Genomic DNA, 17567 nt, shown 5'->3' on the forward strand with positions numbered 1-17567 from the left:
GTACAACAAGTTTTGCTGTGTTGCATGGGCCTACAGAATTTATTTCAAGATGGCCTGATTTTTTTAGGCACTTTCAAATTTCATACTTACATTGAATTTGATTATGTAATTTCATGTGAGATGTTTGTGATGCTATGATTTCATTGATTATGTATGTAATTATATAATTGCGTAGGTAAGGCATATGTGACTCATGTGATTATATGATTGCTTGTGAGATGAATGTGATAATACAATTACACAGAGGATGTTTGTGACTAATTGTATGCATGATCTATGTGGTGATATGATTGAATGAGTGATGATATGATTGTATTTGGGATGTGTTATTATATGATTGTATAGGTGACATATGTTTCCATATGCTTGTAAGGGGGATATATGTGTTTTTATGTTTTATATATATGTTTATATGATCACTTGAGTAATGTGAGTGTGTACTGGATTGCACACAAGATATATGCAAATTTATAATTGAATAGGCAATATATGGGATTTTATGATTTTAAATGCATTTTTTGTGCTCAAATGAGCAAAATCTTTAATTGATTTGTATACATGCACTGTTAGATTGCATTACTAAATTGTTGACATTTTGCATAGTATTTTAAATACAAATGGTGTTGTACAGCTGTTTTTCATTTGTTCTTTAACAAATTATGTAAAGCAATTCTAACTCAAATTATTTTCATTATTTATCATACAATTAACTGTTTAATTATAGAATAGCTTTATGAACTGACACATGCATGCATGCTTACTTGACAATATTCACTATTCTTCTAACCTTAAGGACACAATCAACAAGCAAAATAAGGATTTAATACCACTCATTTAATACAAATTAAAATATCCTCCTGTTGGGTATTTAGAATCAATATATTTACAACAAAAGATCACCAACTGTTCACTTGTTAAAGTTTGTTTTCAATTTTCTTTTCAACCCAATTAAGTCACTCACTGTTCATGATACCCAATCTGACGATATAAATATTTTCTAATATTCATCACTAGCTACAAAATTAATGTAAAGCAAGCAGAAAAAACGCAAAGTTGTTGGTCTTTGCATACCATTGCAAGTTCTGTTTGGTGCCATAGTGTTTTGATATCGATACAACTATCGAAAGTATTTCACATCCTTGCTTTTCCCATCCTTATGAGTTATCCAATAAAAATAAGACGACATTGCTATGATGACAAGCCGTGCTATCAACGCCAAAACAACGGAACACAGGACTGAGGCTGGGTGGGAAGAAGGTAGCCATGGTAGCCAACAACTCAGCAACACTGTGGAGACAGAAACACACAAATATACCACACAATGGAGAAAATAGTTGACATGTTTAGAAAAAAAAATCTCTTTGAATATATATATTATGAGATATGCAGATACTGAAATAAAATTGCTTTATATTTCACATTTCAGTAACTGATGACTGTGTAACATTGATTCAATGGAACACTTGATAGCAAGTAATAATAACTTCCAACATATACCATATTCATCACACTTAAAGCTTTACATTGCATTTTAAGACTTTTAAGAATGGCTGAACTTCAGTTAATCTGACCTTTAGTTTGTACACTGATCAGGAATAAAAACACATGACAGACTAAATTGATCCCCATCATTGATACTACAGTTGATATAATGGGAAGGCAAACATTATGACCCAACATAACTTTTAACATAAACCGCATCATGAGAAAATGGATTATATTCTTTATGCAGCTAGAGTAACTTCAGTCTAGCCTGAGCATCCGCGCAGTCTGGTCCCCAGCTACCCTGGCTGCTTATGCGACCATTAAATCTAACTTGATTTTATAGTGAACAGCATAGTTCCTGACAAGATTTATGGCATAAGACGGATATTCACATCACGTGGCTTATATCATTAACACATTGATTTATAAACAATGGAAACTTCATAGGATGTTTTCATTAATTATAATACTATTATTACTACTAGTAAGACTACTATTTATGATAATAATACTATAAACAATACAGTTAATTAAGTGGATTTCTTTATAATGTTTCTCATTTTTATTATTTACACAAACTTTTTGTCTAAAATTGAGTCACAAAACTTTCATAAAACATCATGGGAATTTGTTTTTATATCTGATGCTGTATTTGGTGTATTACTGTAACAATCAATTTTGCAAGAACTAAGAAACCAAAAAATCATCATCAAGTTAACAAATTAGTTTGTGAACAACATATTGTACAAAACAGTTACTGCAACTGAAATATATGCAAACAGAACAATATAATACAACAAATAACATTTAAAGAATTTTAATAAGTTATCATAACTGATGGTGACTTTTTTTTATTCAGTGATATAAACATAAAATCTTGTGTAAAATTCTGTAAATGCATAGGTTCTGAAAGGCAGTTTGCTTAATAGCACTACAACCAACAATAAGACATAACTAACTTCATTACCCGAAGGGATGCATTTTAATACTTAATGAGTTATTCTCTGGGAAAAGCGGCGAGTTGCATGTGCGTAAAGTGTCGTCCCAAATAAACCTGTGCATGTAGTCACCACATGAAAGTATTGTCTTTGCTTAGCCTACATCACTTTAAGATCAAGCATTAAGCCCATTTTTCCTACGGTGATGCTAATTTCTAAAGGGGGGGGGGGTTAATGCATGTGGACTGCACAGGCTAATCTAGCTGGGACGACACTTTACGCACATTCATTAAAACCCCTTTTCACATAGCAAGGCCCAAATATTTACAACAGGAAGTTAACTTCAACTCTTCTTATGACAAATAACAATTGAATTTAAAAAGGCACCAGTTATTTTTCTAGACAGACTAATCAGGGAGAACACTTTCCGCGTTAATTGTATTTTTTATTTTACAAGAAGTTCCTTTTTAACAAAAATTCAGTTTAGGCGGAAAGTGCTGTTCCTGAATAGCAAGTGAAAACTGCAAATGCATTTAACCGTTCTTCACAGAGCAAGGCTGCATAAGCTTTGCTAAAGAGTGACCCTGCACCATAGTTGGGTAAAATGACATGATGCCATCCACCACCCGCCGCCATTCCCCAAAACACATTTCAGAATGCACGCAAGGTTCACAAAGTCAAGGTAAAAAGTGTTTTGAAGTGAATGCCTCAGTATACAAACCACAAATTTGCAGGGCAAAGAACACAACACTGGAGAGGAGGATCGTACGGATGACATCCCTGTCAGAGGCCTGCACCGTGCTCCAGTACATCACCGCTATCGCTGCAACAGCACAGAAGAGTGCAGGCATATGAGTGTTGGATGACTGACACTTTTCATCGGACAAAGCAGAAATCTTCTTAACCCATTTATGCCTAGTGGACTCTCCCATCCTTCTAAATTGGATCAATTTCTTTCAAAATTAGGGATGTCTTGTATATTCATTTCTATATCTATAATATTTCTTACAGAAATTCCTTTAAGCAAAAAGCGCAGACCCTGATGAGACGCCGCATCATGCGGCGTCTCATCTGGGTCAACGCTGTTTGCCAAGGCCTTTTTTTCTAGGCGCTAGGCATAAATGGTTTAATAACACTGAGACATGATTGCCTGTACAACTAGACAGCCTGCCCCAATATGCATACTGCAGTACAGCTATCCTGAGGTTACAGCCACACTAAATTATTTTTCTTAAGCACACTAAAACAGGCAAAAAACAATACACATGTACCATATGCTTTTTGCTTACTTATGGTTATTATCATAATTTAAACAAGAGCTGCTGCTTAAGGTAAAATGCAATGACACATTATTATGCTTTACACATGTTTAACAAATTATAATGGGATATTTAAGCACAATTATAACCCAGAAATAGGGAATACAAATGTCAAAATTACACAAAATTAAATCCCTACAAACATTGAGGCTTGTTAAAGTGAAACAAAAATATAAGAGAATACTTTCAGACATTTAGGGGTGTTGAAGTTAAACACTGTATGAGAGTCCTTTCAGACGTATAGGCGTGTTTGAGTCAAACATAATATGTGAGAGTCCTTTCAGACGTTTAGGCTTGTTGGAGTAAAACATAATACTCGAGAGCCCTTTCAGACGTATAGGCGTGTTGGAGTAAAACATAATACGTGAGAGTCCTTTCAGACGTATAGGCATGTTGGAGTAAAACATAATACGTGAGGGTCCTTTCAGATGTATAGGCATGTTTGAGTTAAACATAATATGTGAGAGTCCTTTCAGACGTATAGGCGTGTTTGAGCTAAACATAATACGTGAGAGTCCTTTCAGACGTATAGGCGTGTTTGAGTTAAACATAATATATGAGAGTCCTTTCAGACGTATAGGCGTGTTTGAGTTAAACATAATATGTGAGAGTCCTTTCAGACGTATAGGCGTGTTTGAGTTAAACATAATACGTGAGAGTTTTTTCAGACGTATAGGCGTGTTTGAGTTAAACATAATATGTGAGAGTCCTTTCAGACGTATAGGCGTGTTTGAGTTAAACATAATACGTGAGAGTCCTTTCAGACGTATAGGCATGTTGGAGTAAAACATAATACGTTAGAGTCCTTTCAGACGTATAGGCGTGTTGGAGTAAAACATAATATGTGAGGGTCCTTTCAGACGTACAGGCGTGTTGGAGTAAAACATAATATGTGAGGTTCCTTTCAGACGTTAAGGCGTGTTGGAGTAAAACATAATATGTGAGAGTCCTTTTGGACGTTAAGACGTGAGGGAGTTAAACATAATATAAGAATGGTATACTTTCCCACAATTTTGAGACACGATTGACCAACATTCCAGAATCCCTTGAAGCATTAATTTTGCTCTGTCATAGACAAAGGAATGCTTCAGTGAGACTGAAAATCTAGATGCACTTACAGATAAGGGAATGCTTCGGTGAGACTAAAAACCTTAAGATGTACTTAAAAATAAGGGAATGCTTCAGTGAGACTGAAAACCTTAAGATGTACTTACAGATAAGGGAATGCTTCAGTGAGACTGAAAACCTAGATGTAATTACAGACAAGGGAATGCTTCAGTGAGACTGAAAACCTAGATGTACTTACAGATATGGGAATGCTTCAGTGAGACTGAAAACCTTAAGATGTACTTACAGATAAGGGAATGCTTCAGTGAGACTGAAAACCTAGATGTACTTACAGATAAGGGAATGCTTCAGTGAGACTGAAAACCTTAAGATGTACTTACAGATAAGGGAATGCTTCAGTGAGACTGAAAACCTAGATGTACTTACAGATAAGGGAATGCTTAAGTGAGACTGAAAACCTAGATGTACTTACCGATAAGGGAATGCTTCAGTGAGACTGAAAACCTAGATGTACTTACCGATAAGGGAATGCTTCAGTGAGACTGAAAACCTAGATGTACTTACCGATAAGGGAATGCTTCAGTGAGACTGAAAACCTAGATGTACTTACAGATAAGGGAATGCTTCAGTGAGACTGAAAACCTAGATGTACTTACCGATAAGGGAATGCTTCAGTGAGACTGAAAACCTAGATGTACTTACCGATAAGGGAATGCTTCAGTGAGACTGAAAACCTAGATGTACTTACCGATAAGGGAATGCTTCAGTGAGACTGAAAACCTAGATGTACTTACAGATAAGGGAATGCTTCAGTGAGACTGAAAACCTAGATGTACTTACAGATAAAGGAATGCTTCAGTGAGACTGAAAACCTAGATGTACTTACAGATAAGGGAATGCTTCAGTGAGACTGAAAACCTTAAGATGTACTTACAGATAAGGGAATGCTTCAGAGAGACTGAAAACCTAGATGCACTTACAGATAAGGGAATGCTTCAGTGAGACTGAAAACCTAGATGTACTTACCGATAAGGGAATGCTTCAGTGAGACTGAAAACCTAGATGTACTTACAGATAAGGGAATGCTTCAGTGAGACTGAAAACCTAGATGTACTTACAGATAAGGGAATGCTTCAGTGAGATTGAAAACCTTAAGATGTACTTACAGATAAGGGAATGCTTCATTGAGACTGAAAACCTAGATGCACTTACAGATAAGGGAATGCTTCAGTGAGACTGAAAACCTAGATGTACTTACCGATAAGGGAATGCTTCAGTGAGACTGAAAACCTAGATGTACTTACCGATAAGGGAATGCTTCAGTGAGACTGAAAACCTAGATGTACTTACCGATAAGGGAATGCTTCAGTGAGACTGAAAACCTAGATGTACTTACCGATAAGGGAATGCTTCAGTGAGTCTGAAAAACTAGATGTACTTACCGATAAGGGAATGCTTTAGTGAGACTGAAAACCTAGATGTACTTACCGATAAGGGAATGCTTCAGTGAGTCTAAAAACCTAGATTTACTTACAGATAAGGGAATGCTTCAGTGAGACTGAAAACCTAGATGTACTTACAGATAAGGGAATGCTTCAGTGAGACTGAAAACCTAGATGTACTTACAGATAAGGGAATGCTTCAGTGAGACTGAAAACCTTAAGATGTACTTACAGATAAGGGAATGCTTCAGTGAGACTGAAAACCTTAAGATGTACTTACAGATAAGGGCACAGGCGTACAGTCTGACAGGAAAGGCAAATGTGGAGCCGTCAACATCATACATTGTGGAGAAATAGTGGCTTGGAAACAGCAGCGCCTGAAATCAGTGTGTGAAACTTATCAAATATGGTTATGTGACTTTTATGCACTGATAAACTCAATGTTTGGACAACAGTTTAAGCCAAAGTATTTTGATATTTGTATTTACTTTCTTCAAATGAAAAAACACAACAACATATATTTGAACATCTCCAAAAAATCTAGACCACATGACATGAAATCACTTGCTACTCCATATTATGTTTTACTTGATTTAATAAATTATCCGTCTTGACAATTTCTAATCTGATAAGGCAACAAGATACTGTGGCACCCTTTCTAGAACATATCAATGTCAAGAGAAATTATTGGGTAACAATACCCTATAATTACTTTCCTTGACAGACTTCAGCTCATGGAATATTCCATTCGAACAAAAAAGGAAAACAACAAGATGAAAGCATTTTTATAAAAAGTCATGTTTTGGATGTAAAACCAGAATGTAAGATATCTCTAACCAAATACCTGTTGATAATGTTAGATGATTGATGATGATGCAAACAGACAGACAGACAGACACGACAAGACAGGCAGACAGACAGACAGATCATGTAAAAGCATCAAACAGGTATTATGTAATAGGGAATTTTGATTAGCTTCTTCAACACACTGTGCTCGTGGCGAGGTTTTGTGATCTCCTTTTTGCATATCAAGCATTGTGTGCTTTCAACATATGCCTTGTGAAAATGCTAGAGGCCACTTTATTGCCTTATTTTCATGTCACTTGGTCCAAACATTTAGTACCAATTATTTCTAGGCTAAAGACTCAAAGAAACTAAATTACTCTAAGATAGTGACTTTAGAAGAAGAAAAAAAACTTAATGAAACACAAACATTTCATATCAAGACAAATTATTACAGACAAAAATTAAAGATCAGAAACTATTTCAAGAGAGAAATCTTTTTTCTTACCCACTAATTTTCTAACAAATAAACTACGCTAAACATTAAAATTTTAAAAGGGGGATTAATACCATGGAACTGTCAATGCAAAACATGAGGTTTTAAACCAGTTGAAGCCTCACACTTAACCCAGAGTTAATATAAATTAAACTTGCATCATACACAATTCAAACCAAATGTATATATGACAACATGATAAAACCGTCAGAAACACAATGCCCCCTATTGCGCCGCTTTGAAATAAAATTTCAATACACATTTGGCAGGTTTAGAAATTATCTCCCTTTTAAAGCTTATTACTTCCTTTGGATTGTATATTTTTACTTTTGACCTTGAAGGATGACTTTAACCTTGACCTTTCACCGCTCAAAATGTGCAGCCTCATGAAATACACATGCATGCCAAATATCAAGTTGCTTTCTTCAACATTGCAAAAGTTATGGTCAATGTTAAAGTTTTCGGACGGACAGACAGACGCAGGGACAGACTGACGGACAGTTCAACTGCTATATGCCACCCTACGGGAGCATAAAAACCCATTTATGCAAAAACATGAAACACAAATTAAATGTAAAACACAAAACTTCAGAGTATTGTTGTAGTATTACAGGGCAGAAAATACAATCATGGTCTTCGGTCAAATTACAAAAGCATGGTCACCAATACAATGACACCAAGACACAGTCACAAACTCAAGGTCAGCAATACAAGCTGACCCCTGCAAGGTGAAGGCCATACCCAGACTGCCAGGATGGAAATCAGAAGGGACAGGATGATGAGCCACAACCTGAGGCCGTTGGGCAGACGGATGTACAGCTGGTCACTGTGACCCAGGATCTGGCTCAACTGAAATCAGTCAGGATAAGGTAAGGCAAGAATGGAACACCTTTTGAATTTCAAAACAAGTTCAGATGATAGTAGTTATTGTATGACTTGCTTTTATATTTAAAGTAACTGACAATATACTTACTCTTTGGCTATTTATCATGAACAACTATTATTGTTTACTGTAACTTTTCAGTCAATAGTGGATATTTTTTTCTGTCAAAAGTCATAAAAATTATAATTTGACTTATAATGCGTTTCATTCATAAATGATACATGCCAGAATTCTTCAAGCTGAAATAAGGACATTTGATCTTGTGACTTGAAAACTGTATTTCACTTCACTTTATATTTGCACAATAAACACAAACCACTTACAATTATTTCAACGCAAATTTTGTTTCCGATTTAATGATAACAACCAATTTTCTTCATTCTACCATTATCAAATCATTAAAACCAATCATCAAGAATGAATTTAATTTTAGAATGCAACATGTTCAAACTATTATCTGAACATGTGGATAATAATTTTCATTGAATGATAAAAATGCATTTGTCTGAATTTTTTGTGTGCATATTTTTTTTTTTATTTTTTTTTTACATGGATATCTTAACCACGCTTTGTATAATTGATGAAAAACGTTGTAACATAACACACAATATCAATCAGATTTTTTCTGAAGCCATTAAACAGTAAAAATATGTTTATTGGGTACCGGTATGTTTATATATACAGCAAAAATCTTTGCAGAAATATTAAGAGGTTTCATGTAACCTTGCAACAAGCTAATTCTACACCGCATCATCAATAAGTTTAAATAATTAAAATCATTGATGGCCATTAAAAATTACTTCTCATAAAAACAAGAAATATCTTGTAAAAAGATATTTTGCGTTGATTGTGCTTGTTGTTGATGAAAGGTCACAAGTTATATCAATATATGTATCCCGGAAAAAAACTACTTTTTGGAAAAACCCACTAATCTGCTGGTACAAATAAAGCCGACCCATTTATAATCCTTTCAAAATCACACACTGTATCAACCGTTATGATTTAAAGTAAGCTATCGTTGGTTGATATAATGGATCAGCGTTGTTTGTACCGGGGTGATTAGTGGGTTTTTCTAAACTCGTGCTTTTCCGGGATAAGTCTATTAGATCAAAGATATCAAATGCCTTTTTCTGCCCAGTTCTTAGCTGCATCACAATCAAACCAATGACAGGGTGTTGCACCTGATTTTGTGGCTTATTTTGCATTAATAGATATAATTGATCATATATCTATAGAAACAGTACAGAAATACACAAGAATTTCACCAACACCAACCAAAACCAAGGCTGTATATCATTTTAATGATATGTTTTGTTTGATGTAAGCTAGAGATAAAATATACCGTTATCAAAATCAAAATACTATATAGTAAAACAATATAAACAAAATAAATTTAGACAAAAACATTATTAATTATAGTTGAAATTATAAATTGATGGCCACTTCCTTCATATCAGAAGAACTAACTTAACATACATTTCAACAAAGTTACTCCATCATTCAGGAGCTACTTACCTGAGTTCATAAACCTGGGTTTCTATCAATTGATTACTTTTATCAATAAATTATTCTTAATTCTGATAAAGGGTATTTGCTCAATTAAAGCTGACTTAATAGCATCAACAAGACTTGGCTTGAAAATAACAGAGCTGACTATGTTAATTAACCCTTCCTGTGCGGCGACCGGATTTATCCGGTCAAGCAATTCTTAACCCGGCTCATGCGGCAACTGGATAAATCTGTCAAATCATACAATTTCACATACGTACTCCATTTAATAATACTCCTTCTAGATAATCCAATGTTGTCATCAACTTTCTTAAACATAATCCATTTCCTAAGTCTTTTATCCAATTTCTTTTAATATCCTTGTAATTTGTATATGTATATTTCTTGCAACAAAATAAAGCGTTTGTTGTGGTTTAAATGTCACGATGATTCCGCCATTTCGGCATTTGGAACAAAAACAACAACTGGAAGTGGATTGCTTAATCTTTAAATTAATTAACAAATTAGAATGTCATGCTATTTATATTATATAATTTAAAATAAAAATAGTTTTTCTATTTAATTTTGGTGATATTGATCTTCTTGTTCATGAAAATAAATAGCTTTTATTAAAATAAAACGAGATTACTTCCTGTCAAAATGGCGGCCGCATTGGATGGAGTTACAATTGTTAGCACATTTGTGCTTGGAAAATACTTTTGTAGCAATGACATCTAAAATTAACGATGTAAAAGCATAACATTTCTTGTGCTTTTTATGGATTTAAATTATTTACTTCGTATAACCAGATGGATAATGACGAAATTTTCTTCCGCAAATGGTAGGTGAAAAAGTAATTAATCATTGAACAATCATTTGAATGCTAGGATATTGATATGTTTCTCCCTAATATGACTGCAACATGAATAGCAGAACACCATGTGACATCAACTCCAAAAGGATCTTTAAATTTTCATTAAGCATTTAACTAAAGTTGTTACTTTCCACCTACCCTGGACTGACCCTTAAAATTGTTGAGCCAAACCTATATTGCATTGGTATTCCAGGTTGGGTTTTCAATTGTTTTTGCTTAGTAAACAGAAACAACAAGACTATAATGCAAAGCAATATATGTCCCCTACCGGCTCCATCCTTGTCAGATTTTTTTTATATATTATATTTGTTGCCATATCAACTATAATTTTTGACGTAGGAACAAAATGAAATGACATGCATAATGTCCATATTGCCATCTATCCATGTTTCAAGTTTCATGAAAAAATATGAAGAACTTAAAGTTATCACAGGATCCAGAAAAATGTGACAGACTCACTGACAGACGCACAGATCGCAAACCATACCCAGGCGAAATGATGACTATGGTAGACCACGGTTTTTGATGGTTGACCATGGTATTTGATTGTCAGCCATCAAAAACCGTGGTGGAACATGATCAGGAACATGGTTGACCATGGTCACAAAAAACATGGACCATGGTCGGCAAGGGTGACCATGGTCAACCATGGTTGGCAATGGTGACAATAGACAGACCATGGTTGGACATGGTCACACAAAAAATGGACCATGGTCGGCAATGGTGACCATGGTCAACCATGGTCGGCAATGGTGACAAAAGACTGACCATGGTTGGACATGGTCATTGCTGTTTTTACAAAGGAAGAATATTGTGTGCACAGGAAGTTGAAATGGGCAAGCTGAATGAAGACACATGGTTTATGTTATATTTGGAAATGTAAGGCTTTAATAAATTACCGGCTAAACTGATCAGCCATTGGTTCCATTTTAACTTCTTTGGCACTGTGTTCACCTATGTTTCCCAATTTTTGCTACATTGTATCACTTTTTCCTCTGCTTTATGAATATTTTTGTCATCAACATAATCAGAAGCATAACTAATCATTTCATACTCATTAACTGTTCGCCAACATGTCGATGAAGTGTCAGCAATTCAAATGATTTTATTACAATGTAGAATTTTATCTTTAAGTTCTTTCAGTAATTCAATGGCCCTGGACGCATAATATTCCCTTAAAGTATGAGCCTTTCTTCACAAGTGTTCAATGCCAAAAAGTTAATTATTAATGTCAAACTGCCATTTATTTCTAGTTTTGGTAAATAAAAAACAGAGCTATCAAACCTGACCTTTTTCCTGGAATTCTCTAGAAAATTCCTGCAGAAATTCCAGCAGTTATCATCAGCCATTTTCTGTCAAAAGCATGACCACTTAAGCCTGTGGTGCTGTTTTACAAAAGGAAGGCCATATGACTATGGTCTACCATGGTAGACCATGGCCAACCATGTTTTGTTAAATGGCACCATGGTCAACCATGGTATATGGCCATGGTCGACCATGGTATTTGACCAATGTCAACCATGGTATTTGGCCATGGTCGACCATGGTCATGATGACCATGGGCAAAGACTGTGGTGCCATTTAACAAAACGTGGTCTACCATGGTATACCATGGTCATATGACCATGGTAAACCATGGTTTAGCCATGGTCTACCATGGTAAACCATGGTCATATGGCCTTCATTTCGCTTGGGTAAGTCCCCTCCGGTGAAACCCATAGGGGACAATAATTGTTTTTACACTAGCAATTATTTACATTTGATTACATGCTTAAAATAAGATATGTCTGCAAGTGATTGAACATTCACATTGCATTAAAAAACTTTCTTGATAAGTACTAGTTATGATAAATTTAATAATAATTATTTCTAATTATTGACTAATGTTATAAGCATTAGACCAGTGATTCATGATACTATTAACAATCATATCAAATAACAATGTCCGACAAACCACTAAAACAGGTCTGTTTGAACGTATAAATATTTCAAGTAGGTAGGGATGATTTGTGTGTGGCCAGTTGACTTATATGTTTTCATTTCATTTCCGTTTTTAGTTGGTATTTCTATTCTGTATCTGTAGATATATGATCAATAATATCTAATAATTCGAAATAGGCCGCGAAATACGGAGCTACAACCCATAATTTATTTGCGTGTGCAGCTTAGAGCTGCGCAAAAAAGTCATTCGCAATATTTGATCACATTGATATTAATCTTAATCTTTCATCAACACTTACCACAATCAACGCTGTATAATCTTAAAACAAGAGATGTGTTTGTCAATAACACAATGCCCCCTACTGCGCTGCTTTGATTTATTTTAAAAAAAATTATCATTTGGCAGGTATAGATAATTATCTCCCTTTAAAGCTTATTACTTCCCTTGGATTAGTTTTTTTTACCTTTGACCTTGAAGGATGACCTTCACCTTTCACCACTCAAAATGTGCAGCTCCACGAGATACACATGCATGCCAAATATCAAGTTGCTATCTTCAATATTGCAAAAGTTATGGCCAATGTTAAAGTTTGACGCAAAACAACAAACAGACAAGGCAAAAACAATATGTCCTCCAGTATAGACTGAGGGACATAAAAATAACAAGACCAACAAAAGACCAACTATCACTGGTGTTATTCCAGCACATGCAATGTGGATGCAGTATAATAGCTGTTCAAATAGTATGATCACGAATGGGGACTGTTCAGGGCTGTAACCATCACAAGAACAGGCCTTAATCATCCTTTAGTGCAACATATTCTGACAAATGAAAGTGACCATACAAATACTTGGATTTAAGCAAGGCAGACCATAAATATCTTGAAAACTAGTTACCAATAAAGCCAAAGACTAACCTTTCAAGGTTTCCATTCAACATTATAATTGATCCTATTAACAAAATGGGCAACTTGACAGGAGCACAAAATAATTGCTGAGCTTCTTCTCCCCAGACACTTATTTATAATAAACAATACAGACGATGTACGGGAATGGATGACTAAAAATAAGATAAATATGTCAGAAAGACAAATTGCTAATTTGTTCAGTCTGCAATGTCAAGCTGAAAGCTTAACACAAATAATATAGGACTGAAGAATAATGATGATGGACATAGCAAACTCTAAGTAAAATTAATTATTATTTTTTAATTAAGTGCATATTATATTTGCCCACATGTTTTCTATACATGTATTGATATGAAATAAAGCTGTCCCAAGACTGCAAAGCTTAACAATCTGTCCACGCTTATAGTGAAATGTACATTTTCCATCTTGCAGTAACCAGACATAATGCATATGAAGATGTATTTAATTGTGAATATCTGTATTAAGTTCATTGATTTTTATAAAAACCAGAAATGTGACCATGCAACAAAACTAGATTTTTAATTTTTACCCATTAATTTATTTCACTTTCCGCTTTAATGGTATTATCGTTTAAAGGAAGTTCCTTTTTACCGAAAATCTAGTTGAAGCGGAAAGTGTCGTCCCTGATTAGCCTGTGCAGACTGCACAGGCTAATCTGGGATGACACTTTACGCACATGCATTAAGCCCAGTTTTCTCAGAACAAGGCTCATTGAAAGGAATGACTTGATCTTATTGTCAGTAACAGTGACCTTGAGGTGGGGAGCTCCAAGCACAAAAGATGCATTAAATATCTCTAGTGCAGATAAAATATTTTTATCAATATATTACCATTTAACACATATCAAAATCATAAATACCAACTTAACTTATTCCAACAATAACAGCTTTGATTTTTCCATAATTATTCAACATTGCAAAATAACCAATATGCAATGTAAAAAATGCAAAAAAGGAAGAGTTTGAAAAAAAAATAAAACATATATCTTATTAGTGTGTGAAATTCGCTATACCCACCATAAAATAAATGATAAAAAAGGTGGGAAATAATTGACATTTATTTAATATATGTTTAAACAATGAAATTCTTGCTACAAACGTATAACAGCATCTGACCTTTGACCTGTGAACATCTCCATCATCTGTCTCACCCACACCAAGGAGCTTGCGGGTCTTCAGTCTGCTGTGAAGATCCCCACTGCTGTGCTTCCTGGAAATACAGCACATGGAAAGTAAAGGGACATCCTATAATACAGCTAATGTAAAGTATAGGGACTTCCTGGAAATACAACACATGTAAAGTATAGGGACTTCCTGGAAATACAGCACATGTTAAGTATAGCAACTTCCTGGAAATACAACACATGTAAAGTATAGGGACTTCCTGAAAATACAGGACATGTAAAGTATAGGGACTTCCTGGAAATAAAGGACATGTGAAGTATAGGGACTTCCTGGAAATACAGGACAAGTAAAGTATAGGGACTTCCTGGAAATACAGCACATGTAAAGTATAGGGACTTCCTGGAAATACAGCACATGTAAAGTATAGGGACTTCCTGGAAATACAGCACATGTAAAGTAAAGCGACTTCCTGGAAATACAGGACATGTAAAGTACAGCAACTTCCAGGAAATACAGGACATGTAAAGTATAGCGACTTCCTGGAAAAAAGGGAATGGAAAGTACAGAGACTTCCTGGAAATACAAGCAATGGAAAGTATAGCGACTCCCTGGAAATACAGCACATGTAAAGTATAGGGACTTCCTGGAAATACAGGACCTGTAAAGTATAGCGACTTCCTGGAAATACAGAACATGTAAAGTATAGTGACTTCCTGGAAATACAGCACATGTAAAGTATAGCGACTCCCTGGAAATACAGGACATGTAAAGTATAGCGACTTCCTGGAAATACAGGACATGTAAAGTATAGCGACTTCCAGGAAATACAGGACATGTAAAGTATAGCAACTTCCTGGAAAAACAGGGAATGGAAAGTAGAGACTTCCTGGAAATACAAGCAATGGAAAGTATAGTGACTTCCTGGAAATACAGCACATGTAAAGTCTAGCAACTTCCTGGAAAAACAGGGAATGGAAAGTATAGCGACTTCCTGGAAAAACAGGGAATGGATAGTACAGAGACTTCCTGAAAATACAGGACATGTATAGTAAATATAGCCACTTTCTGGCAATACAGGGAATGAAAAGTGAAGAGAATTCCTGGCAATGCAGGCAATGAGACGTACAGAGACTTTCTGAAAATACAAAGAATGGAAAGTATAGAGTTTTTCTAAAAATACAGGAAATGTATAGAGACTTCCTGGAAATACAGGCAATGGAAAGTATAGAGACTTCCTGGAAATACAGGCAAAGGATATTATAGAGACTTCCTTGAAATACAGGAAGCGGAAAGTAAAGAGACTTCATGGATATACAGGGACGGAAAGTATAGAGACTTCCTGGAAATACAGGGATTGGAAAGTATGGAGACTTCCACGAAATACTTGCAATGGAAAATAATGGGACTTCCTACAAATCTTAAACAAAGTTCATAAATAGTTATTGAATTCTTTAGGGAGGAAATGCATTCCAAAATGTATCATTTGTAGATTTGTCAAGTAACCATGTTTGAAATATATGTTTGCATCATCTTAAGATGTTGTAAATTTAAAAAGCTTAAAATATAAATAGTAATTCCCCACCAGAAAACAAAAAGCATTGATTTAGTGTCATAATATGATAATAACTAATAGGAAACAATTCTGCCTGCAGCTAGCAACGGCAATAATTCATTATAGTGTGACAGAACTATTCATCATAGTGTGACAGGAACTATTTTGAAAGTATCATGTGTTTTAGAAAAAACTGTTTTAACCAAAATTTGATTTAATTTAGGCACAGACCATCTGAGAATAAAAAACAAGCACAATTATTCATACTGCCACTAGAAAATTAAAATTAAATTACATACAATGTTAAATACCAAAACTGTATGCATGTACATGTAATTGCAGACAAAGAACATGTGACTACAATATTGAGAGGAAAATCCACATTGCTCATGATTTTTCATATATTTTAGTCACAACTAGAGCTTTGTCACAGACGTGACGAATACCCCCACATGCCGCATTGACACATAATATTTTGCATGTCCTAAAAAAAAAAACAGCGGACACCATGCTCAATTTAAAAAACAACACTAAGTGACCCCTTGACCTAGTTTTTGACCCAGAAAGGCCCATGTTCTAACTTGGCCTTAAGATCATCTCCATAAAACTTCTGACCAAGTTTGGTGAAGATCGGATGTAAACGTAACTTAAATTAGAGAGCGGACACCATACTGAATGTTAAAAAACGCACTAAGTGACCCCGTGACCTAGTTTTAGGCCCAGAATGGCCCATGTTCGACCTTGTCCTAGCGATCATTTAGATAAAACTTGTGACCAAGTTTGGTGAGGATTGGATGAAAACTACTTGAATTAGAGAGCTGACAACATGGTGAGGTTTAAAACACACTAAAATACCCCGTGACCTAGTTTTTTACCTGGCATGACCCATATTCAAACTTGACCAAGACATCATCTAGATACAACTTTTGACCAAGTTTGGTGAAGATTGGATGAAAACTACTCAAATTAGAGAGCGGACAACATTGTGATGTTTTAATTGCACTAAGTGACCCCGTGAACTTGTTTTTGACCCGGCATGACCCATATGCAAACTTGCCCTAGACATTATCAAGATACAACTTCTGACAAATTTTGGTGAAGATTGGATAAAAACTACTTGAATTAGAGAGCGGACAACATGGTGCGGTTTTAAACACACTAAGTGACCTGTGACCTAGTTTTTGACCCGACATGGCCCATATTCGAACTTGACCTACACATCATCTAGTTACAACTTCTGACCAA

General features: G+C 35.2%; 1 protein-coding gene across 7 annotated transcripts in view; it reads right to left on the reverse strand.

Annotated features, from left to right (window-relative positions):
- LOC127871481 (uncharacterized) overlaps positions 1–17567 on the reverse strand; it is a 362002-nt gene that overhangs the window by 11406 nt on the left and 333029 nt on the right. For all 7 annotated transcript variants that reach the window (XR_008045365.1, XR_008045368.1, XR_008045367.1 and 4 more), the window contains exons 5-9: positions 14762–14855; positions 8273–8380; positions 6533–6629; positions 3145–3246; positions 1072–1287 (exon numbers count right to left, since the gene is read on the reverse strand). Coding sequence is in view for 3 of the 7 variants with exons in the window: in XM_052414446.1 (XP_052270406.1) it covers positions 1118–1287; positions 3145–3246; positions 6533–6629; positions 8273–8380; positions 14762–14855 (571 nt within the window). In the remaining 4 variants the exon portion in view is untranslated. The remainder of the gene's footprint in view (positions 1–1071; positions 1288–3144; positions 3247–6532; positions 6630–8272; positions 8381–14761; positions 14856–17567) is intronic.

Source organism: Dreissena polymorpha, chromosome 3 (assembly GCF_020536995.1).
Source record: "Dreissena polymorpha isolate Duluth1 chromosome 3, UMN_Dpol_1.0, whole genome shotgun sequence".
Taxonomy (NCBI): domain Eukaryota; kingdom Metazoa; phylum Mollusca; class Bivalvia; order Myida; family Dreissenidae; genus Dreissena; species Dreissena polymorpha.